Source organism: Pavona decussata, unplaced genomic scaffold (assembly GCF_977016875.1).
Source record: "Pavona decussata unplaced genomic scaffold, jaPavDecu1.1 SCAFFOLD_11, whole genome shotgun sequence".
NCBI lineage: Eukaryota > Metazoa > Cnidaria > Anthozoa > Scleractinia > Agariciidae > Pavona > Pavona decussata.
Genome location: NW_028145434.1, coordinates 665,860 through 690,646, shown reverse-complemented (window position 1 = coordinate 690,646; position 24,787 = coordinate 665,860). Strand labels below are relative to the sequence as shown.

At 39.0% G+C, this 24,787-nt stretch overlaps 1 protein-coding gene and 1 long non-coding RNA gene across 4 annotated transcripts in view; both read left to right on the top strand.

Annotated features, from left to right (window-relative positions):
- The window catches only part of LOC146488072 (uncharacterized), an 84,909-nt gene extending 63,517 nt beyond the window's left edge, over positions 1–21,392 (top strand). Inside the window, exon 2 of the long non-coding RNA XR_014866876.1 lies at positions 20,173–21,392. This is a non-coding gene — a long non-coding RNA (uncharacterized LOC146488072). The remainder of the gene's footprint in view (positions 1–20,172) is intronic.
- LOC146488073 (uncharacterized) lies at positions 338–19,155 on the top strand. 3 transcript variants are annotated; one of them, XM_085121180.1, is made up of 8 exons: positions 338–483; positions 3,389–3,483; positions 7,909–8,510; positions 9,019–9,234; positions 11,727–11,780; positions 13,012–13,065; positions 14,281–14,358; positions 15,521–19,155. In XM_085121180.1, exons 2-8 carry the CDS (start codon positions 3,464–3,466, stop codon positions 18,487–18,489), a joined length of 3,993 nt encoding a protein of 1,330 aa, XP_084977306.1. In that variant the 5' UTR covers positions 338–483; positions 3,389–3,463; the 3' UTR covers positions 18,490–19,155. The 3 variants fall into 3 exon arrangements, with proteins under 3 accessions (XP_084977306.1, XP_084977317.1, XP_084977313.1); XM_085121191.1 differs by lacking the exon at positions 11,727–11,780; XM_085121187.1 differs by lacking the exon at positions 13,012–13,065.
- Positions 21,393–24,787: the final 3,395 nt, after the last annotated feature.

The window sequence follows — 24,787 nt, the reverse complement described above, 5'->3', positions numbered from 1 at the left end:
TCGCCCCTGGTAATACATACAATGATGACAAGAAATCCCTTAGGAATTAATGTAACCTGCGATCAGGCGTCCTTTTTATTTTCTGGCAAGCGTGGAAGTGTGGCAGCGCGAGAGCGCTCCCGACCGCCCGTCGACTCTTGTGCTACCACACTTTCGCGTTTCCCCGAAAAAAAGATCGCAGGTTAGAGTTAATGAGTTCAAAATGGCTCTTAAATTATCATGTGTTTGCGAACGTTTGCAGAAATGTCTTCCCAAATTTACTTAAAAGAGAAATCCAACAACTCTCCCGCTTATTCTTATTCCGGAATACGGTCAATTCGCGTGACAGATGAACCTGGGACTGGAATGTGTTCGGTCACGTGCTGTACTTCCGCCTTCCTCCAGCGTTTGTCTTGTAGTTGCTTGCGTTTGCACATTGCATCGTTCGTTTATTTTCTCAACCTTTTTCCGGTTTCGGTGCATTTTTCCTCCGTTATACCCATGGTAAGTACTTTCTCGAATTTGTAGGTATTGTTTGTTTGTTTAGTTCAGATCAGCCATCTGTGGACGATTTCAAACTATTTTCTCTCCCACTGATTTTGTACATTTATTATTATGCGCCGATCAAATCGAAACTTCAACATCCCCCCCCCGGGCAAACCCCGGGCATTTGACTATTTTCTGTGCCCGGGAGTGGGGAATTTGACGGGTAAGGCCTTCCCGGGGGTGGGGAATTTGACCTTGCCTGGGTGGAGTGGGGAAAATTGAACCGGAAGTGTCAGGTTTCAAATCGCTTTTTTTTTGGGGGGGGGGGGGGGGGGCGCCGAAGTCGCTTACAGCTATAAACACGTGTTTGGACGAGATGGAAGAGTTTTAAAGGAAGAGATACAGCATTACAAAAAAGGCTTACAAAAAAAAAGTCTTCAAAAGTGAGAGTGCTTCAATATTAATTATTTTTATAGATTGTATATAAGCGATGTAGATTTTTTATACAATGAGTCAAGCTTCGGCTTTGTCCCGCAGTGAATAGTGAAACAAATAAACACTGTCGAATGAAAAACCGCTTTGGCTTAAATTGCAGAATATCCTGCCACTCGAACAACATTCTACGTAGCCGGCTAACTAATTTAAAATATGTATTTCTAGTTCTTTAAACGATGTAGTTTTTTATGCAATGAGTCAAGCTGCGCCTTTCTCCCGCATTTGTGTCTGCAAAGGTTTTTAGAATAGCCATAAAACACTTAACAGCAGTGAACAGTTAAAGAAAAAAAAAAAACATTGTCGAATGAAAAACCGCCCCTTTGGCTTAAACTGCAGAATACCCTGCCACTCGAACAGTCTACGTAGCGGGTAACTCATTTTAACTTAATAAATTCAATTTCCAATCATTAGTTTCAATATTAAAGTTGTCAGAGTTGTGGTTTTTGTAGTAACTCATGACAGGAGCCGACAACGATTGTTCTTTAGGAGGGGCATTTGACAGACAAATCCGACGATAAGGTGGGGCATTTGAACACCATTTTGGCCCGAGGGGGCGGGAATTTGAACGATCCAATCTTCAAAAGTTCAAATGCCCGGGGTTTGCCCGGGGGGGGGATGTTGAAGTTTCGAGTTGATCGGCGCATTATTTATATATTTACTTATTTCTTTTTTGTAAAATAATAGCACCGCTTTTTTCTTGTATTTTTAATCTTTCACATGCACATTCACAGTGATGGGAAACCTTTGCGAATTATAATATATACAAAAAAAAAAAGTTCAATCGATGCTCTTGTGTTTCAAACCTTTTTTGGGACGGTGTGAGAGGAAGACTTCGAGGACTTCCAGGTTCGGATTTAATCGAGTTTAAATGTGGGAGAAACTTATAAAAATGTGCAATTATTGGACATATTTACGTTCAAATCATGCACTTTGATCAGGGTTTCTCTTCACAAACGTCGAATTGATATTTCTGATTTCCCTTGAACGTGAAAAGATCGAAATTAACTAATTGCTGCTATACTTGTTCAAATACAGTCAACTCTCTCGTAAGCGACCACCCTTGGGGCACTACAAAGTGGTTGCTTGCGGGAGGTGGTCACTTACGGGAAAGATCAACAAAATAAGCCTAATACTGGATTGATTAATTAATTACATAAAAATATCACCTTAGCAGCTAAAATAAGGCAAAAAGAAACTAATTTATTTGATTTTTTCACATCTATTCATTCTTCTGAGGAAACTTTTTATAACATTTGGGAACAGATCACTGTAACAATTCCCGTTTACCTACAGATCTAATCAAAGCCATCTTCCCTGTTTGTAAACTGTTATTATCTGTCAGCAGTCCGGGCCGTAGCGCTGTTAAAAATTGAACTTTCGTCACTTCTGAGAAATGATTTACTAATGATCATTCGTGATTATGTTGGGTGGTCGCTTACCGGAAACAGAAAACAAAAGATTTTGTGTCATTTCTGGCCTAAAAAGTGGCCGCGGTCCCTTCAGAAATTTGAGTAGTGGTCGCTTACGGGAGAGCTCTTGAAGCAGTATTTAACTGAAAAACAAAACGGTTGTTTACGAAGTGGTCGCTTACAGGAGGTGGTCACTTACGATAGGTGGTTGCTATGAGAGAGTTGACGGTAATCGATCTTTAGACAAGTACCCTGGTAGTTTCAGAGGGCAACATGATGAAAAATCAATTAAGAGGTTTGTATGACACCTGAAAAGCAAAAAATCTTTTATTAAATATTTAATTAAACTATCTCTACTTGAAACCTAACAAAGAGTTCAAAAAGTAGAATTAGTTTTGAGTTTAATTTGATGCTGTGATGCAGCAGTCAATTCCAGCACTGCCCCCCCCCCCCCCCCCCGGTCATTAGTGAGGCATATTTCTTCATTGTCCGTCCTGGTGGCCGGGAATTACCCCAGGGGAATTTGACAGTCTTGTGATTTCAATGACATGTTCAATAAATTTGTGAATGATTAATTTTGTCTAATGAGGATGAAATGAGATGGTGAGTCCACAGAACAAACGTTTGACTGGAGCAATACACTGAGAGATAAGACTTGTTTGATACTTAGTTGATGACTTAATGTAAACCCAAAAACAAAGAACTGTTTTTTTTACTGCCATGGAGGACACGAACAGGTTGTTTATGCCTGCTGTGGACATTGGCTAGTTTGTATCCAAAAAATCCTGATCCCGAGAAGGGGGGAGGGGTGATGGTTGATAGGCACTTTTGGAAATGATTGATGCATTAGTTTACATATTTTGTCAGATGTGTTGTTTCGGAAAATATCCATACCCCCGTCCTCGATCCCCACAGCTCTAGGGTTTTGAGGGTTTTGTCCTCTGGACCCCCTCTCCCCTTAGCATTTCCTGTTCTGGTATTTTATTTTTAACATGTGACAATCAAAATCAATGTTGCAGATACATGTGGCTTTATGCATGGACATGTGATTTAGGTGAAAGGGAAAAGTGACCTTTTACCGTCAAACTGTTGAAATGGCATCAGCTTCCTCTGGGTAAGTATAAATTTGAATTGATATGTCTTTGGACAATTTATCAGTGGGTGGTGCGATATTTTATATTGCAGGCTTGTCTATATCTGTAGTGAAGCTGCACCTCAGTTTTTTTAGTGCCATGCAGTCAACTCTTGCCTTGTGGACACCTTGATAATCCCCAGCTAAAATAACGGTTACAGACATTTTGACTGAAATAAATTCTAGTTATTACGGACTCTTGCTATTAAGGACACTTAATTGCGGTCCAGTGGCTGTCCACAGCAAAGAGAGTTGACAGTACAATGAAACTAAACTCGTTTTACTTTCCCTTAATAGCAGGTTAATTAGTCTGTCCATCCATATCATTCTCTTGTTAGAATTCTTATCAGGTTTGCCAACTTATACATGTGTCTATTAACAATATAAACACTTCAGGGAAAAACTCTTTACATGCTAGAGGTGGGAGCTGGAAGGGGATCTGGGGTGTGACCCTGGCATGGCTATTCTAAGACACAGTATTCTTACCAGACTGAGGCCTTGCAGGATTACCGCAAAAAGTTGAAATAGCACATTAAAAGCAAAGAAAATGTGCCCTTGATCAGGTGCACAAGTTTGAGTCAGATGAGCACTACAAGCAAATTAAGTCTTCTCATAAATTAACCTTCTGTTTTTACTTTCCAAGCAAGAAAAGAGGTTTTGGGGGGATTTTGGGATTTGTTGCGAACTGGGTCAAAAACCATCTTAAGGAAGCTCTCACAGCAGTTTTCTGGCCTTGGGGTGTGTTCTGTCGCACTTTGTAATAATCATCGCACTTTGTAATACCTGTCGCACTTTGTAATAAAACTGTCGCACTTTGTAATACCTGTCACACTTTGTAATAACACTTGTCGCACTTTGTAATAAAATAGCTGTCACACTTTGTAATAACAAGTTGTCGCACTTTGTAATAAATTAAGCTGTCACACTTTGTAATAACAAATTGTTGCACTTTGTAATAAGCCTTTAAATTACTTTTAAATAGGATGTTCTGTGGGAAATAGGTGAATTAACTGATCACCCAGGGCACAAATACGTTCTTCTTTGATATTTTACTTTGCATGCTAAACTGAGGGTATGAAAAAGAAACACGTTCTCCATCACGCTTTCTCCTCGCAATTGTTATTTTGGAGATCACACAGCTTGCTTAGCAATGATGGAATGCAATAAGTGAACAGAGGGGAGATAACTCTTGGTTAAAATGAGAGGGTTGAGTCAAAGGGTTTGTAAAGGAGATAAAGACTTCTGTATATGAGTTTTTTGGAGGGAACGAGGAGGGGGGGGGGGGAGTCACAGGAATGAAACATGAAAACAATGAACATGAAAAAAAAAATTTAGATAAAACTAGTGAGCAACCCAATCTGGAATAGAATCACCCAACTTGAAAGGAAAAACAGTTCCTTAAACTGAGGAGAGAGAAACATCCTGTTTGTTCAGTTGTTTATGAAGTTTTTCAAAACAACTAGTCAATTCCATTTCATGTTATAGTTCGTTGTTGTTTATTCGAGGTTGAAAAAAAAAAACAATTTTGATATTACTCTGATTCAATGCACTAGTACTAATATCACATAAACTGATTACGATATGATGGTTGCTGTTACATGTTCTGGCTTACGTTAAGCTATGCAATTTTTTAATTAAAATACGATACTATTTCACAATTATTCTATTCAATTATAGTTAACGATACCTTCTTAGAAGACTCCCAGTCAAAGCCTATGTTTCCGGATCGTATCATTTTGTACAGCTGTTCTCAATACCAGCAAAATGTACCCTCTGCTCTTTTACTGATACAGCATGTCCCTGCAAGTTGCTTTTCATTTTCTTCCTCTCTTAAACCCCACGGAAACAAGCGTTTTTTTTTATTTTCATCCGCAGGAGATGAAAATATATTTCAAATTCGAATCTTTATTTAAGATCTTTTAAAGACCCCATGATAACTACCTTTCTTAATACCTGAATTAAGCTATCATTTACTTAACAAATCGACGGTAGTTTTCTATGGTCTATACTCTTATAGACCATAAAATGACGTCAAAAAATGTTCAAAACTCAAGTGGAACCACGAGCCGCAGGTGAGTGGTTTCACTGCCAAGTTTTGGACATTTTATGGCGTCATTTTAAATAAATAAATAAATAAATAAATAACTTTAATAGTAACATCCTCGTGAGGTTTTTCAGGAACTATTTACAAACTATTTCCAATTTATAAAAGCAAAAATGACAATAAAAACTCGAAATCACAATTTATGCTGGTATTTTACTAAAATTTAACGCTTATGAAGGAAATGTCTGCCTCAATAGTGTGTCTTTCAGGGTGCGTTTGAAAGATGCCAATGAGGCACTTTGCCTAAGTTCATTATGCAAGTTATTCCATATGTAGGCCCCTCTATAAGAAAATGTGCGCTGGCCTATAGCCGTTCTGTATAGCGGAATCTGCAAAGAGTTCCGTGTACGAGTGTTACGAGTATGTATATTTGAGCGCTTGGTAAACTTGCTCGTTAAGTATTGAGGTGCAAGATCGTTCTGACATTTAAAGGTCAAAACGGAGTCTCTATAGATTAATTGTTCTTTAACAGGAAGCCAGTTTAGCTCTCGAAGCAAAGGTGTTACGTAGTCAAACTTCCTAGAGTTTGTTACGATCTTGCTGGCAAAATTCTGAATAGATTGTAATCTGTTTATATTCTGGAGTGTAGTATTAGACCATACAGATGAGCAGTAAAGCATCTTGCTAAAAACTATTGATGTTATTAACAACTCTAGTGTTTCCTTGTCGAAGCTCCTTTTGACTCTATTTATTTGGCAGAGCTTTGCGAAACAAGATGACACTACACATGAAATATGGTGATCGTAGGTCAGATGGGGGTCAAGAAAGACTCCCAAGTCCTTGGCAGAGTCTGTTGGCTTCAGTGTTTTACCTAAGAATACCACTCTAGGTTCTTCTGGTAACCTGCTTAACATCTGTCTGGTACCGACGAAAAGGAGTTTAGTTTTATCGGGATTGATAAGTAGATGGTTCTCACAGCACCATTGAGCTACACTGTGAAGGTCTTGTTCGAGCTTTTCAATGGCAGCATCAACCTCAACGAGAGGAAATGACATGAATAGCTTTGAGTCGTCCACATACGATTCTAGGTTGCAAAACGTCGGTGACGTGGGTAAATCGTTGAGATAAATGCAGAACAACAATGGTGATAGAATTGCGCCTTGAGGAACTCCGTGAGTTATAGGTAGAGTGTCAGAGTAGGTGGAGCCAATTCTCACGTATTGCCTGCGACCAGTTAAATAGCTCTTGAACCATTTGACAGTAGAGGGTGAGGCTCCTAGGATGGAGAGTTTGTGGAGCAACCTTGCATGGTCTATACTGTCGAAGAGTAAGAGTATAGACCTTAGAAAACTGCCGTCGATTTGTTTTTTACAATAACATGGAAAAGGTACGAGCGGAATTGGCTATTTTTTTCGTTGAGAAAGCGCGCGCGTTACATCTGACGTCATTTTTATTGTCTGTACTCTTATAGACAATAGCTACGAGCCAATCAGCACGCGGGAATTTGGACAGTTATTGTAAAAAACTGATTAAACTAGTACCTAGCAATGGAGCGGCTTAACAAAACCGATTTTTAAAATTCATTATTCGTGGTGACAAAGTGTTTCTGTCAAGATACATCGTAGTCAAGACAAATAACAATTGCGAGAAGCGTGGAGGAGAACGTGTTTCTTTTTCATACCCTCAGTTTAGCATGCAAAGTAAAATATCAAAGAAGAACTTATTTGTGCCCTGGGTGATTAGTTAATTCACTTATTTTCCACAGAACATCCTATTCAAAAGTTATTAAAGGCTTATTACAAAGCGCGACAATTTGTTATTACAAAGTGTGACAGCTTAATTTACTACAAAGTGCGACAACTTGTTATTACAAAGTGTGACAGCTATTTTATTACAAAGTGCGACAAGTGTTATTACAAAGTGTGACAGGTATTACAAAGTGCGACAGGTATTACAAAGTGCGATGATTATTACAAAGTGCGACAGAACAGGGTGAATCTTTTTAAAATATCAGAATTTTGTTTACATGCTGATTGGATTTTCATAGCTACTACAAAACATGCAGACTCGTCAATTTGGTGTTCATGTGACAGCTGGTACCATGGCAGCAGTAAAAATTTGAATTCAGTACTCCACCTAGACAAGTACGTGTGGGTGAACTTCAAATAAGTGACCTGCAAGCATTAGTGAAGAGTTTCATTATTTTTTTCCTTTAGGGAGGGGAAAAACTTTCATGGTTCTCTTATGTTAGCCCTTCAAACTTTTCTTGCCACCTTGTGGTCTAACCCCATCCCACCCTCAATCCATATTTTATGCATGAAATAATAAACCCCACTTTAATCTAATTTTTCATAAACTTTTAGAACAAGTCACCTTGGTGTGACAGACAATCAGAAACGATGGCTTGTGGCTGGAGTAGCACTCAACAAGATCCTTGTACCACAAATCCGTCCTTTTGTGGAACAAGAGGTTGATAAAGAGTACAACAACCTGAAGGCTAGCCACAATATTCATGCACAGAGCACATCTGGCCGTCTTCAGAGATGGCCTCCCAGAAAGTTTTTGAAGTATGAAAACGTAAACAGAAATGATGTTCATCCAAAGCTTCCTGGTGGAAGATATAATTATTCCTTGTTTGACTGTCGGGTGTTGACACACATTGCATTTGCCAAGCTTTATGTTGAAAGCTACATGGCCAAGTTCAATGCTTTTGATGATCACTGTGATGCATCAGCTCTGCTTTCATTGCTGGGTGGGGTGCCTGTGTTTCCTGTTGCTGTACAAGCTGCTGCAGGTGATGTCAGAATGACAAGGAATGACTGGGCCCACTGTGTCTTCAGCAAATGGGATCAAGCCAAGTTTCAACAGGGCTTTACAGAGATGGATCACCTGGTGAGAGTCATGGCTCTTCCAGCTGCAGATGAGGGGAAGATTCTTGGAGAACTAAATGACTGGGAAAATAAAGGTTAGTGCATCATGACATACACTATATGTGACCCTCTACGGGAAAACAGTGAATATTAAGCGACGCAAACACACACAGCACGGTAGCTACATGCTTGCATGATTCTGACACAATATGCTTATCGTATGTATCATGGATATGCAAATATGTGCAAAGAAGAACAATGGATTTTAATTTAAAGTAACTGCATGCTTGTGGCCTTTGTTTGCATGTGGCTAATACGGCTGGTATCTAGAGCTTTGTATTTTTGGCATGATGGATTAACATGTTTACATGTATGTCTTTGTTTGTTGACATGCTATACTTCTATACTGCTATACTGCCTCTACTACCACATGTACTTTTCTACTTTTCAATCACCCCCATGATTTTGATGTGGGTCATTTTCCCCAGTTGTACATACAGATTAATAGACAGTTTATAAAGTGATTTACAGATCAACATTTGGAATGATAATTCAGTCAAGACTGAAACTCCTGCCACACGTCCTTGATTGTTTTGCTTGTAGGAACGCTACTCTGTATGAATTCCCCTGTTGACCCAACATTGTTGCAGCTTGTCGATCAAGAGTTAAAATCTCTGCAAGATGATGTCAACTTGATGTCTGTAGAATTTGAGGAGGAAAAGACAAGGGTCCAACAGCAACTGCACAATATTGCAATATTGTTGAAAGAGATGAAACTAAGTGTACAAGCATTGGAGTACAGAGTGGATGATTTTCAAGGTATGTTTAACTTTTCCTTGTAGACTCATCCACACCCATTCATAGCCTAGTAAGGTTACCGTATACCTTTAGAGGTGTCTCTGGCCCTAGCGATGTAGTGTGTCCAGTTTAAACTGTAGATACCTAAACCCTGGCCACATCAAATCAATGCTTATAGAGCTGGCTATCAAACTATACCAAGAATTTTGAAATAAAATGAATTGCCATTTTTCAGGACCCATAAATGTGGTTGTCCGAATCACTTTTTGAAAGCTACAAGTCAAAGCAAATTTTGTTTTTCGCTAATTTAAGGGGTATAGAATGGTCCTTGAAAAATAATGGGTCTCGGCAAATTTTCGGGGGGTCTCGAAATCTCGGCGTCTCAAACTGGAGTCTCGGAATCTCGAGCTCGTAAAAAATAACACGGGTCTCGGAATCTCGTATTTTAAAATTTCAATCTCGGAGTCTCGCAAACCAAGCGAAAATTGAGTCTGAATTAACCGTCCTAAACTGACAACAAACAATAATCTTGAAAAACGGCTCAACATCACAATCACTTCTGCAGCTTCTGTGAAACATGTAAGCTTGGATAAATTCTGCTCGTAAATTGCCGTACTATGCTTTTCGGCAGTGTTAGTAAAAAACATGTTTTGCATCGCGACGTCTCGGGCTCGGATTTAGAAACAGTAGTTAAGTCCCGGTCTCAGATTGTAAATGAAGGTCTCGGCGTCTCGGCGGGTCTCGGATTTTACCATTCTATACCCCTAATTTAATTTGCTCCTAAGGTTCCTGACCCAAAGCGTCAAAAAAAAAAAGTGTCTGTGTTTTGCCATATTCAATCACAGTGAAAAGTTACAGAACATTTTCGAAATAGGATTTAAAAAATGTGCAGTAATCGTACAAAAATCACTCTTGGAGAAAAAGTATTTGGAAAGAAAAAATTCGCAGGAACGTTTTTTTTTTTTTTTTGCTTACAGCCCTATATATGTTAAACTAGCTACTGTCAAAATTTGAAGGCAAACAAACAAATTCCCTTTGAGTTTTAGCTCTTTAAAGTGTCCCCTTCAAGTGAAAAAATTGATTTGAGAAAACAGCGCTAAAAATTTGACAATTCATTTGATCTCAAAATTCATGTTTTACCGTAAAATTCCGAAAATAAGCCCCGGGGCTTATATTTTTCAAAGAACTTTTTGGGGGGCTTATTTTTGGCCCAGTGGGGTACTCGGGTATAAACGTGATTGGGGGGGGGGGGGGGTGGTCCGACAAAGCCTAATATTTTGCACCCAAAAAAATACATGGACCTTATATTGTGCAACCAAAAAGATACGAGACCTATTACAGCAAAGTCGCTGGAGAACCATTCCCTAATCCTAAAGGTCGCTGGCGAATAGGAAGGAGGTATAAATGTTTCTGTTGAGTTCACGCGTAGAATCAGCAGGACCACTGAGAGCTACTGAGATCAAGCATGCGCTGAAACAGAAGGGCTTACAAGTGCAAGTTTCAGCCAGCGGTGAAAGTTATTGTGTTCGCAAAGATACTGATGATCGGGCTGATGATAAGCTTGTGTTATAGATGACTCATGGAGAGAAGTAAATGATGTCTCAGTTTACAAAGTGTTGTTGTCTTCATTCTCATTGGTGTTTGCCGGTGGCCCCCAGGCCCCATGCCACTTAGAAAATATGCAGCTGCCATGAAATTCGGCACTCTGGCTACATGCAGATTGTTCGAATCATGCTTTCGGATCTTACGGGAACTTTGGCTTGAATTGCGTAAGAACTATTAGCCTGGCGGAAAATGGAACCCAAAAAAATACGCGCAGATTTTTCAGACCCAAAAAAATGTACGGTTAAATCTTCAACCCAAAAAAATACAGGAGTTGAAAATTTTAGACCCCCCATCATGTTCATACCCCAGTATCCCCCCTGGGAATTTTGGAAGGGCCTTATATTCGGAGGGGCTTATTATAGGAGGAAAATTTGCATTTCAAAATGTGCAACTGGCTGGAAATTCGTAACAAATAAATCGTTTTGAAAATGCCAAGTTCAAACACAATAGCAATAAACTTTTTCAGAACGGAAATACAGTAAAAACGGTAAAGTAGTTCACTGTGAGACGGGCTTTTATACACGGAGGGGCTTATACACGGAGGGGCTTATTTTCAGAATTTTACGGTAGTTTGATAGCCAGCTCTATAAGTTTTAATTTGATGTAGGGGTTTAGGTATCTACAGTTTAAATCGGACATACTACATCGCTTCAACGCGAGACACCTCTTAAGGTATACGGTAACCTTAATAAAAAGGCCTTTAGAAGTACCCGAAATAAAACATAAACAAAATTCCAAAATTTATTTTGTAGATAATAAAGTGAATTAATTGTGGTTATACTTTACAAGGAGAAAACATTGATTCTGGGGAGATTGAAATGAAAACTGGAACAATTTAAATTTGATTTTATAGACTTGTAAGTGAGGTAAAGTAGTCTTAGTGTGTCGTCATTTTGTTCTGATGGTAGAGGATGTAAACCAGAGGTTTGAGCAAGTGGAGGACAAAGTGCAAGATCTTCAAGGTGATTGTACAGTGTTAAAAATTCATTAAATTATTTTGTTTGTAATTGTTAAGAGGACTTGATCCTATGATTCAGTAATTATTTCTTCCTTGTTAACGCTAAAACCTTCACAATAAATTTTTTGTGGGAAATTCCCCCCCCCCCCCCACCCCCAAAATCCCTTCCCTGGAATTTGTTTTTCTAAACTTTGCAAAATGTTGTATCCAAACATGCTATTGCAGTTCAGTTAAATACAAAATGGGAGTCACTGGCTTGATTTTGAGTTATTAAACCACTTAAAGTTAAGATGAGGGGTGTTTTAAACAGGTTATATCGCCGTTATGGTAACCTGTTATGTTGAGAAAACAACCATAATTTGGTCACCAATGTTGAGGTATTTCTTTGATACCATCATTGGTCTGTCAAAGTATTAAGTGCTGGAAAATGATGTAAACCTGTGCGAGCTACCTAGTAAACTTATCAACACCATTCATAGCCTACTACGTCCCTAGAGCATGCAAAATAAAACATAAATTGAAATTAAATTTTAATAAGTAAGTGAAGTGGACAGTCCTGCATGTGCTACTCTGTTTGAAAGGCTTTCATCCACAGCAGACTGAAGGCTGGCGTTTACACTAATGTGCCATTTTGTGCATTTTTCACATTTTTTATTAGTGTTTTTATTAGTGTTGTGCTCAAGTTGCAGTTTCAAATCGCCTGTGTAAACTAGAAGTGATTTGAGCACGATCTGTTGCAACAGTTAGTTTGAGCATGTTTAAAAATTGATGAACTTGCAGGGTCGAACTTGTACGGCGATCTCGATCGCGCTGCTCATGAAATTGCAGTTGGTTTTTACACGTTCTATTTGTAATTGCTGTGAGGGTCGTGCCACAAAAGTTGAATCAGAAATTGTGCTTGTAAATAGACCTTAAAGGGTTAGAACTAGTTTATACATGAGTTAGCTTTGGCTGTGGGAGTGAAAGAGTTAGGTACCCAATTTTGAAAATTCAGTAGCTCAGTGTCACATCTTAATCCATATGTGTACAAACTCATGTAAAATGTTTCATCATTTGTGTCACGAAAGTGCACTGTTGTCTCAGTTGAGAGAACTGGTTACTTCACAGTGAAAAAGAAAAATAATTTTATGAAGAGTCAACTAGAAAATAAAGCAATTTAAATTTGATTTTATAGACTTGTAAGTGAGCTGGTTAAAGTTGTCTTAGTGTGTTGTCTTTTTATTCTGATTGTATAGAGGATGTAAACCAGAGGGTTCAGCAAGTGGAGGACAAAGTGCGAGATCTTCAAGGTAATTTTGTAGCGCTAAAAATTCATCAAATTTGTTTTTGATCGTTGAGAGGACATGATGCTACGATTCAGTAATGTTGTATTAGTAAGCAGTAAAACCTATACTATAATCAAATTAAAAGTTTTGGCATTCAGGACATACACTGTACATCATTCAAAGGCAAAGGGATATGGAACAAAATCACTGTTGTCAGTGAAGCTATGTTAATGTTAGAAATGGTTGCCAATCCCTCATTTTTCTATGTATACATATATGTTAAAAAATTAAAGGTTACAGCTTTTTACTTACAGATCTAGTCAAGCCAATGAAATAGCCTTTCAAAGGTATCATTTGGCGTTGTTAATTACATAACTCCTCTCTGATCTTGACTGCCATGTTAGATCATTGTAGGAAACTATTTTATTGCAGGCTTATCTCATTCAAACACCGTTGTTTTTAGAGTTTTGAAAGTGATCTCACTGTGAGCATTGGAGTCTTTTTCGTCCATTAGTACTGACTTAGGTTAGAAGAAAAAGACAATGAGCAGTTTTGTGAAGATAAACATAATGTGGATGACTGAAGCAAAGGTTTAAAAGATCACTGGCACAGTTGTTCAAAGCCCAATTTAGCTAATACTGGATTTACATGAAATTTGATTGATTTGAGTTTTATTACTTATAATCAATAAAGTTTCTTCCAAAAGATTTTTGTCCCTCAGTTTTGACTTAGACTTTTCTTTACCTTTGGCTTGAAATTAAGCTTTAAAACGATTTTCAACGAGCGACATGAAAACCTTGGTTAACGGTCTGGACAGAAAACTAGAGTGATTACGCCTAATCTTCAGACTATGGCGACTTCGGAGACTTGACACTATTATTGTCTACAGAGCCTCTCTTTCTCCTCCTTCTTTGGGGAGTCAAAGGAGGTTTTGCTCGCATGGTACAATACGAACAACAGCAACTAGAGATAAAGACAACCATGAAGAATGTGGACTCTGGTCAATTGTTTTGGATGAGAGTATTTAGCAGAGTCATGTAATCAGTGAGGGTGGACTCTTCAGTTTGTTTAATAATTATGTATTCGTCCCATCTGCAAACTTCACTACTTCAACTCCGATACCTGAATCAATGAATCATAGCCAAATGTATGGAAAATTTTTCACTGAAATGTTCACTGCTGTATGTCAAGTTATGTCTTGAGCATTTTTTCACCTGTTTTGTGCCTCAATTCGCACAGAAAAAATCGAAGACTTGACACTCAAAGAGAAAGGTTCCATGTTAGCCGCATCGCACCAAGACAATCGCGATCCAGCTGGTAAGTTAATTTTTGTTATGCATCTCCCATTACTACAGTCTAAGTACTATCAAAATGGTTTTAGTTCTAGCTTCTGTTTTGAATATCACGAATGGATATACTGGGGGGAGGGGTGGATTCTGCCCGTGACGGTGCGGACTTTTTAATGTGGTGGATCGTTATTAATTTGCGAACATGCACTGCGAAGTTAACTTTGGAACTTTTCCTGAATTTGGTTTTTAGGGAACTAACTTAATAATTTTCATGGAATTTGATTTTACCTTGGCAATTATATTTTTTTGCAGGCAGGTTTTCCAGAAATTAGAAATTTCCTGTTTTTAATACAAAATTAGCCCTACTGTGGTAACTTTCTTACTTTGAAATAAATTTTAGTGTTCTTTGGCCACATTAAACTTTATATCTGTGAATCGGGAGTTGTGGTCCAAGGAATACTTAAGTCAAGCTATTCTTAAGTTAACTGTTTTGGGTTTCACTTTCAGGGCTACATTTTCATTTTGTAGAATTGACTTGTCGACTTGATAAAACATGTTCCTTTAATTTTGGTATTATTCAGTAACTATTTTTAGTATTGTCAGAAGTAAAATATTTTTTTGGTTCACTGGTAATTCCGCTTGTTTGGTATATACTAAAACAATTATTATTCACCTCAGTGTCGGTGAAAGTGATGGATATTTACCTCCTCTTCGGTGAATAATTGTTAACTACCTGTGAACTATAACGGCGGGGGCTCGAAATGCTACCGAGTCAGAAGGCTGAGGGATTAGAACTGCACTTCGAGTCGAACGGTTTAGACTGAGTGCTTTTGAATAACAAGTCGGTCCACAAACCAGCCTTTGAGACAGCCTGTATGTAACGGCTGCTATAGCCTTGCCCGCCCTGTATTTGTTCTTCTATTATAGTAAACTGTATTTTAGTGTATGCTCAACGCTGTTGCGGTCATCTCGTCAACTTCAAGCTAAATACTCACATGTACAAAGATATTGTGCATGATAATTCAGGACCATACGGCTTCAGTTGAAAAATTGAAGTCTTGCCTTGCCAACGTTTGTCTATTCTTGCTCTCATTTGGTTTGTCCCATGTGAGATGTACATGGCTTTTATTTAATTGAGGGGAACTTGGTTTTGCTGTTAACACAGTTTGTTTGTTTTTGTTTTTTTTCAGTTAACCCTGAGCAACTTGTAGAGCTCATTAAACGAAAGTACAAAGGCGCCGTGTTGTGTCCGTTTCCATGGTGTGAGGATGAGTTGCAGCTGGAACTATCCAACATCTTTACAAGACTGCAGATAGTGAGCAAGACCAAAGAACGATCAAGATTAACCGATGACATTGTTAACATGTCAGACGTATTCAGACCGTATGGCGAATGTGGAAAACCAAGAGTTGTACTAATCGAAGGAAATCCTGGAATGGGCAAAACTACCTATTGTCAAAAGCTTGCATATGATTGGTCCTTGGGTGAAATTCCATCCGAAGCTTCGTTTCCTAAAGCAGAGATGCTGCTTCTGCTGAAATGTCGTGACATGAACATGAAGACTTTTAACATCGAGGAAGCTATTGATGATCAGCTTTTACCACAAGATGCAGACGAGAAGGAAAAGCAAAATTTCTTTGAGTTCATTCGCTCTAATCAGTCAAGAATCTTACTAGTTCTTGATGGCTTGGATGAGTTGCGCCAGGATCTGTTCCAGAGTGTATTACCCTTGATTCAAGGCAAAGTGTTTTCCAACACGTACCTCATGTTGACAGCTCGGCATGAGGCAGGGAGGAGGGTGAGGCGATACTGTGACACGCTTCTGGAAATAGTTGGCTACACTGACAGTGATGCTGACAGCTATATTAAAAGGTATTTCAGCAAACACGATGATTCAAGTCTTGCTGACAGAATGATTGAGAAGTTAAACAAAGACGAGCAACTCAGACAATTGACTGTTAATCCACTGAACACCGCTTTGCTGTGTCTTCTTTTTGAGGAAACAAGAGGAGAGTTTCCTTCCAAAAGAACCGGGCTGTATGACGGCCTAGTCGAATGCGCCCTCAGGAGGTACTTTGTGAAGGGGGGCGTTTCATTAGATGGCGACGATCCCGTGGAGAGGTGTGCAGACCAGCTGAATCAGTTGGGAAGGATGGCTTTTGAGGCCTTGCTAAAGGACCAGCTGCACTTCTCTGAAAACGAGATGAAATGCAAGTCAACTGATTTTCTGCAGTTGTGTTTTCTGACCCGAGAGCCAAGTGTGAGTAAGATGAGGCCAATGCCATGCTATGCTTTCACACACAAATCCTTTCAGGAATATTTTGCGGCGTGCTACTTGGCTCGCCAGGTCTTGAATAGCGACAAACAAAGTGGTCAGGTTCTCTTAGCTCAGCTCAATGCTATTGCCAATTGGCCTGTGTGGGAGTTTCTCTTTACTATGGTAACAAAGAAGAGTGTTGATGAGGGAGTTTTTGTTATTTCATGTCTTTGCCATTTTTTCTTCCGCGATCGACATCTGAGTGATAGCATGAAAGTAGACAGCATTGCTGATTCCTACTCTCATGTCCATATTTGTGAATCTTTACCTTTTGTCCGCCGGTTTGAAAATTCACGAAGTTTGAGTGTGGATGAAACAGAGCTGAACACTGTGCTTATCAAAGCACTCCATCTTGTTGCTGAATGTGAACATGGCGAGAATGAACTAAAGGATTACCAGAAGGAAATGGTACATGTGCTGGCGCACTGCTTTCGTTTGCATAAATTAGAACTTGAACCAAACTCTCGGTATTGTAAAGTGTACTCTGAATATTTGAAACTGAACTGCACAATAACAGATTTAGATCTTAACAGCGACTTAAACCAGTCACTGTTAGCAACAGTTGAGGACGGTTTTCATTCTGAAAACAAGCTGTTGCGTTTAATTTTGAGGAACCGTGATCGGGGTCACCGTTTTCTTTACGTTATATTGCCGCAGTCTCAGCTACAAAGCGCTTATTTGGATTTGGGTTCCAAAGCACTGGGAAAGATTCTTCCGTCGTGTCGTCTTTTGACGCATCTACATTTAAGTAACGTATGGATCGGCAATGAAGCTTTCAAAGCACTCGCAGACCTCCTTAAGAGCTTTAATGCTTTAACTCATCTTGGTCTGGAGTCTGCCATGATCTGTGATCAAGGAGCCGTAGTGCTTGAAAGCGCACTTCAATCGAATTGCACTTTGAAACACTTGAGTCTCCTGGAAAATTGGATCGGTGGTCTTGGAGCAAAAGCTTTGGCAAGAGGACTTCAGTCCAATCGTGCCTTTGAGTATCTGAATTTGAGTCAGAATCTTGGCGGTGATACAGTAGCTGTGGCACTGGCTCAAGCTCTGGAATCTGAATGTGTCATTAAGTACTTGGATCTAAGTCAGGGTTGTGGTGCTACTAAGAAAAGCGTTCCTTTCCCCGAGTCTGATGGCGTCCGCGTTGAACTGATTGGACCCTCGGGGGCATTAGCACTTGCAAGAGGTCTTGGAATGAATTGTTCGTTGACTTTTTTAGATCTTCATGGCAATGCCATCGGTAACGCAGGAGCAGCAGCTATTGCAGAGGCTCTCCAGTTAAACTGCACTCTGACTCAGTTAAATATAAGGGACAATATAGTCGGCGACTCAGGGGCAGAAGCTCTAGGAAGGGCACTGAAATCAAATCGTACATTGAAGCATTTGAATTTAAAATTTAACAATATCAGTGATTTAGGTGCAGAAGCCATCGCGAAGGCTCTTCAATCAAGTGGTATACAATTAACCTGTTTGTATCTCGGTTTTAACAACATTCACTCTTCGGGAGCAACAGCCTTTGCAGAGGCTCTTCAGTGTAATTGTTCCCTTACCAGTTTAGGTTTGTGGAACAACAAGATCGAATCTTCTGGTGCAGACGCCTTTGCAACAGCATTACAATCGAATCGTACTTTGAAACGTTTGCATCTGGGATCAAACAATATTGATGATTCAGGAGCCTCAGTATTGGCACAGGCTATCCAGTATCACAACAACACTTTGAGGTATTTGGTCTTGACGAATAACCCACTGATTGGTGCATCAGGAGTGGAAAACCTTAAGCGGGTCAAGAAGCCAAATTTTACCCTGATGCATGACCGCGGGGGAGAACGCTATTTAAGCTAGCCAAAGTATGTTAATCCAATTTTGAATGTTGATCCAATTTTGATCTCCTTTTTAGAGAACTGTTTACACTTGTAGTTAGTTTCTAGTCTCACGCGAGCACAACGATAGTCTGCCAAGAATTCGTATTTTTTTTTGAAACCGGCTTGCGAGGACTTCAAAAGATATCGATTTCTCAAGACTATTAGGAGGTTAAAAACAGTCTAACTATTGATATTCTGTCAGCAGTCTTTCAAACCGTCACCTCAGTTTATTTAGAAACTACACCCCTCATCTATTTTTATAAAAACGCGCAGGTGCTCTAGCCAAACAAGTGTTTGTTTTTTTCTCAATACTATATAGTAATCCACAATGGGGCAGGATCCATAATGTCAAGTAACTGAGGAGGCTTTCTTCTGAACTCGGCATGTGAAGGATTTGGTCTACCTATTTTCCCACAGATTGGCATTTTATGTGAATGGCTTTGCTGTTTGTGCCATTTTCAACGAATCTGAAGGACTGGTAGATCTAGAGCAAGTCCTTACTTCAATTTCTGAACTGACTTGTGCGGCCTGCTAGTTCTGACAAAATAGTAAACGTCTTGAGATGTAACAAAACATCCTATCACCGATCTAAAAGGCCAGACCTATTTGTAAATAATTTAGTACCAATAAAGTAGTTATTAGCTTAGTGTGGTCTGCGCCATAACAAATTTCAAACCATTCTGTGGTGTCACCCTCAGTACACAGATGAAAGATTGTGATGTTTCCGTTTGAAACGTTTCCAAGTTCTATCTGCTCGTTACGAATGGTGATAGCTAAAGGTAATTTGGCCGCTACTGTAAAGAGATTCGAGTGACGTTCGAAACGTCTTTATTTGTACATACTAATTTTTTTTAATAACTTTATTGAACTTAGACATAATACAGCATAACAAGATACAAATGCGAAATATAAATACAAATACATCATACAAAATCAAGCTTAAAACAAAGAATCACTGAGTAACACAGCACGGTACCTACACTACCTACGATACTTACCCCACGGTAATTACACGGCTTACAGTACAAGGCACACACTAATTTACAATATTAAAGCAAAGAAACAGGGATAAGAAAAAGGTGGAGGTGTGTAAACGAAAACCATGGGGTTAAAAAGAGTTTACGCACCTGATCACATACTTAACAAAAGATATCATGGATTTAAATTAATCTTGGTTAGTGAACATACACGTTTATTTCGATTCACTTTGTCGAAGGGCTAACGCTTGAAACGTCGGCTCTCGAATCTCTATACAGTGGCCAAATAACCTCATCAACTCTGTTGATAAAACTAAGCTATCTGCTCGTTAGCTTGCTTGTGCGGGACAGCTGGGTTTATGTTGCTTTCGCTTGGAACTCGAGTCGACAGAGAAAAGGAAGGTTCAAAATGTTTTTTTCCCCAAGCCCACTTCTCACAAAAGGTGATCTCAGTAACGTTATCAGTGTTCATACATGTAGATGAATTTTTCAGTCAGTGATACAGGCATACTCGTAAAAACGAAATCCAAGTGTTCCCCAAATGCGGGTTTGAACCTTAGACCTTCCGATTACTAGTTCGGATGCTCCACCATTTAGCTACAGGAGACTCGTGGGAGCTAGGCCATTTAAGGTGGTCGAACACAGTTTGCGCGCGCCTTACAGATTCTGTTAGTGATGCTATTAAGCGCGCGCTAGGGTTGTGGTAAGCAAATACTATCGATCCCTAGATTTTATACCAAATGGATCACAAAGGTAAGTTGTGCTCTTAAAATAACTCAGTTTCTTGTTTGTGAATTCTTCTTCATTTATCGCCGAACAAAGAAGGTGAGTTCACAAAGAGCTAAGCCTTTTTGTACGGTTTTCATCTTTGCTGAGAAAACGTAATTAAAAGCCACGCATGCGCATTTGAGCAAAAAACTGTGACTGGTTATCCTAATACAGAAAAACAAACTGTTTTCTAAGGAACGGCTCGTTAGAATTTCTTTAAATTTGACGAAACAATGGTTCTTTAAAAGCGTAACTCGCCTACAAACAAAAACCAATATCTAACAGAGGGCATCTTCAAAAAACTTTAAAGTGCAAAATCAACATTTACAGGAGATCAGTCAGTTAAAATTACATGAGAGCAGCGTCGCTATGTCAATAATTTGTGAGCGGTTCTAGATACCAAAAATGAAAAACATCTAACGAGTGCATTTTCTGAATATTAAGGAAAACCATTATTTGTAGACGGTTAATAGCTTGCTGCGTTGCCATGGAAACAGCACCTTGCTCAACAAGAAGTGTCAAAATTTATTCCTTCTTAGTTAATGTTGCACTATGCTTATTTCGGGTACTCAGAAGTACGTAGTTTTCAAATAATGTTTACTAACACCTGTATACAGGAAAACTGTGTTCAGCCACCTTAACTAGATTCATGTGACACATCCTAAATACTGCTTCGATTTGAATGTTGATGTGAACACCAACAACAAAAATTAAATAAAAATAAAATGTCATGTTTTTAGCCTCGTGAGTAAATGATACATAATTTCTCAGTTAGTGACAGCCGAGTATGCCTGTATTTTGAGTAAATATTTGCGAATGAGAAACTCCTAACCACTCTTAATGGGAATTTGACAGTTCAATTGTTAGCTGCTTCACACGCAGAAACAAAAGCGAGATTTTAAAAGTAAAGAGAAATTGATGTAAGGCCTAGAGAGGTCTGAACGTTTTTTAAACCTTCACTCCGGACCTACAGGCCCGAAGTTTTGACAGTTCTGAATCTACCACGGCAAACTACTTGATGGCAGCATTAAAACTACCTTGTATGTTCAGAGAGAAAATTTTCAGATTTTCATTTTTGTGCTTATAAGTAAACTTTCTAGTAAGATCTTACAAACAAAAAATAAAAATTGAAAAGGAGTGAATATTTCCCGAGTAATTGCCGTAAAGGCGTTAGGGGGAGGTGCGTGCTTGTGTAGTGAGAATTTTCTTTTTCTAGCGCTGTTAATTTTCTCTAGCCTTGGGGGGGGGGGGGGGTGAACTTTCAATAGTTACAGCCCAAAAACGATTTGGCCGATTTCAGTCAAATTTACCCAGGTGCAAGAAAAATTTACAATCAACATTAACTTGTCGGGGAATCCAATTGTTCTACAAGATTATTGCCTTGAAAGCCATTTTCGTGCGTTCATTCCGCATATTTTTCTCGTAGTAACTTTTGAAGGCAATCGAATTAAGGAAAGCCCCAACACGTTTTTTAGCCTTCGGATCCTGACCTCGAGAAGAGGAACAAATTTTCAAAATATATAAATCCAATTGAGTTGGAACTCTAGCAAGACGATCTGGACCTTTAAGTTTCCACTGTGAGAAAAATGCAGGGATTCATTTTGTTAAAAAAAAAGCATTAAAATATTTGAATTGCCTGTTCTACAAACCTTAAATCAATGTAGGGTTTTGGGTATCTGTGATGTAACTGAGAGGCGCCACATCCGTTAAACTTGAGGAACCCCGAAGGTACATGATATTGATGGTAAATAATTACCAGAGTGAGTGATGTTTACAACACCTACGAGGGTTGCTCGTTATAACAATTTTTGTGCGTCATCGTCAAAGTGTCAAACTAGCGGTGTGTTTTTTTAATACACTGTGTTGTGGTACGTTGCCAAACAGTAATGCAGTACACAAGGAAATTAAATATTCAAACTGTAAATTTTATCACACAATAACAAATAGGATAGAAGACATAATTATAGATTTCCGATAGCAGTGACATAGCTTTCTAAATGAATTGATTGCATGGACTAGTACGAAAAGGGCATTTTTATGGTTTACTTTTTTACCAAGCGGTATCTATTGCGCATTTTTAAAAAGGCTCACTGAAGCAGCTTTGAGCGTCCCATCAAGGGTAACCATTTGAATTTGGTCTAATTTGGTACACTTTATAATGACATTCGTTGAAAACATCTTGGACGAAGCTGTTGTCAATGGCCTATGTCCATTTTGAGTGGTGGGTGTGACTTGCTTTCCATTTCTATGTACCGGTAACCTCTTTATGAAGTATCGTGTGTCAGACACAGATTTCCAAAGTGTTGGTTTTGCTATAACTGGTCTCAGAGCAGACATTGTGACCAGTATTGCTTCTTCAGTCCTGATCGTTCCACCTCCTTGTCCAGGACAAGTGTTCACGTAATAATCAAACACAAGAGATGGATCATTTGCTGTTAATTTCTCATCAGACTCCAAACTGGCCTCCAGTCCTTTCAATCCCCCGAACACTACCAGCAGATGTCTGGAGAGAGAAAGTAATGATTTTCCTTTTAAATCATGGACAGAGAGGTGTTACGATACGTTTTTTACAAGTGACATACATGTATGCAATAAGCATTTGTGCAAGAAAAGGAAAATAAATGGAGTGAATTTCTCATTTTGTCCCAAACAGGAACAAATGAAAAACCGTCAAGTAGGTATTGCTGCACCAAAGAGAACGTTTTGAGACGTTTTGGTTTGAAAAAGGATTAAGATTTTAACCATTTTGGTCTGAAAGTCTGAACTTGGGTATTGACTCTAGAACCTCCCTCCCCCCCCCCCCCCCCAACCGGGGAGAAAAAAGGAACAAGTTTGTTTTCCTTGTAGGATGTAGTAAAATATTACAGGCTTCTTATAGGATGGTATACAACCAATGCATGACTTGCGCCGTCAGTGGTCAAGGTGACTGGGGGTGAGATCATACATGGAGCAAGGCGGCAGCTAGAAGCTCTGGGGTTCCTCCACAATTCAGCTTCTAACTTGCAAGTGAATCAATCAAGATTTGCATAGTATCTTCCAGGATCTTTTAGGGGCTTCAAAGTGCTTTGCTAGATTAAGCAAGTCTCTGTAAAAGAATTTTGATAATTATAGATGGTGACCTTTAAGCCCTTTCTTATGATTCTCAAAGGATTCTTATGCAGATGTTCAAGGATCCTTGATGATCTTTCAAAGGTTTCCACCAGGAACCATGAAATCCAGCTTAATTAAACCCATGAAATGGCATTTAATTAATTGCCAGTGTTAATGTGTGAACTGGACATTTAAATGCAATCTGATCTTTGATAGAGGCTGTGTAATGTATTGTGAAGGCCTCAACGTTAGACTGACATGGCCACCCATGGTACAAGAGTATTCTAGCACAGTTCCTGGGCATAGGCGCTACTCTGCAGTATGCGATTTTTTTAATGCCTAAAAAAGCGCGGACCACGTGATCCAAACAATTGACCGCGACAAAATTTACGCGGACTAGTACTAGTACCAGATTCTCCGAATTATTTTGCATGTTATTTGTTCTCGGACAAAATATTTTTTCACAAGATGCTTATGGTCGTTTACGCGGGATGAGTTGGTGTATGTTTAGCACCAAGTGCAGGTGGAAACGTATTCTCCTGTCGCGTTTAAGCTAATTGAATGGTTTGAGTCACAAAGATAGCGTAATGTTGTTTCGTTAACTTACCTTATAGTTACCTTATTTAAAAATAAGCTCAAGACGTATCTTTCTAAGGATGCGTTTGATTTGTAATTTTATTTATTGGTGCCTGATTTTGTTGAAAGATGATGCAGTTTTTTTTAACCTAATTAAGAGTAGTTATAGTATTGTAAAGCTCCGCGGACAATTAATGGAGTATGGCGCTCTATAAATGTATTTTAATTTAATATTATTTAACCTTTTGTTTCGCTACTGGACGTCATACCAAAAAGTGATTTATGATAACGCAATGACCTAGCTATACACATACAGGCCTGACTCACGTTAACTTTTGAAGCATCATTGCTTTATAGCGTCAAACCATTTACGAGCACAAGGACTTCGCACGGTCAAAAACAAAATGCGAAAGAGCTCGAAACACCGTCAGACGTTTCTCCATTATATCTTCTCCTTCATTTCGCCCGAAATCTTTGCTAACTTGAACCATAATTTCATTTTATTGAAGCCTTTCAACACGGCTATTTTCTCACCAAAATAAAAACGTACGAGGTCTATACATCGATTTCACGCTTATATTATCGGATAGTGCGCTTAGGCTGCCAGTCTATTACCAAGAATTCAGTAGAAAAAAGAAATTTGATCCCCGTCGTGGCCGGGATTTAAGCTTATGACCTTTCGGGTTCGCTCGCGTAATTTCTTCGTCGTCATCTCTCCAATTTCCACCGCTTAAACTGTCGAGTACTTCTTTGAACTTATTCTTTCGAACTGTTGCTTCAAAAAGGTTTGTTTTCTCATTGAAAACGGCATAATACAGTCTAGAAACGTAAAATCAATTTGGCGGCCAATTTCATTTAAACTCAACT

Excerpts from the sequence above, each read along its gene's own strand:
- LOC146488073 (XM_085121180.1), top strand. The coding sequence starts at position 3,464 with ATGGCATCAGCTTCCTCTGG. Across the intron at positions 3,484-7,908 it reads ATGGCATCAGCTTCCTCTGG|AACAAGTCACCTTGGTGTGA; the intron begins GTAAGTATAAAT and ends ATAAACTTTTAG. Across the intron at positions 11,781-13,011 it reads CAAAGTGCAAGATCTTCAAG|AGGATGTAAACCAGAGGGTT; the intron begins GTGATTGTACAG and ends CTGATTGTATAG.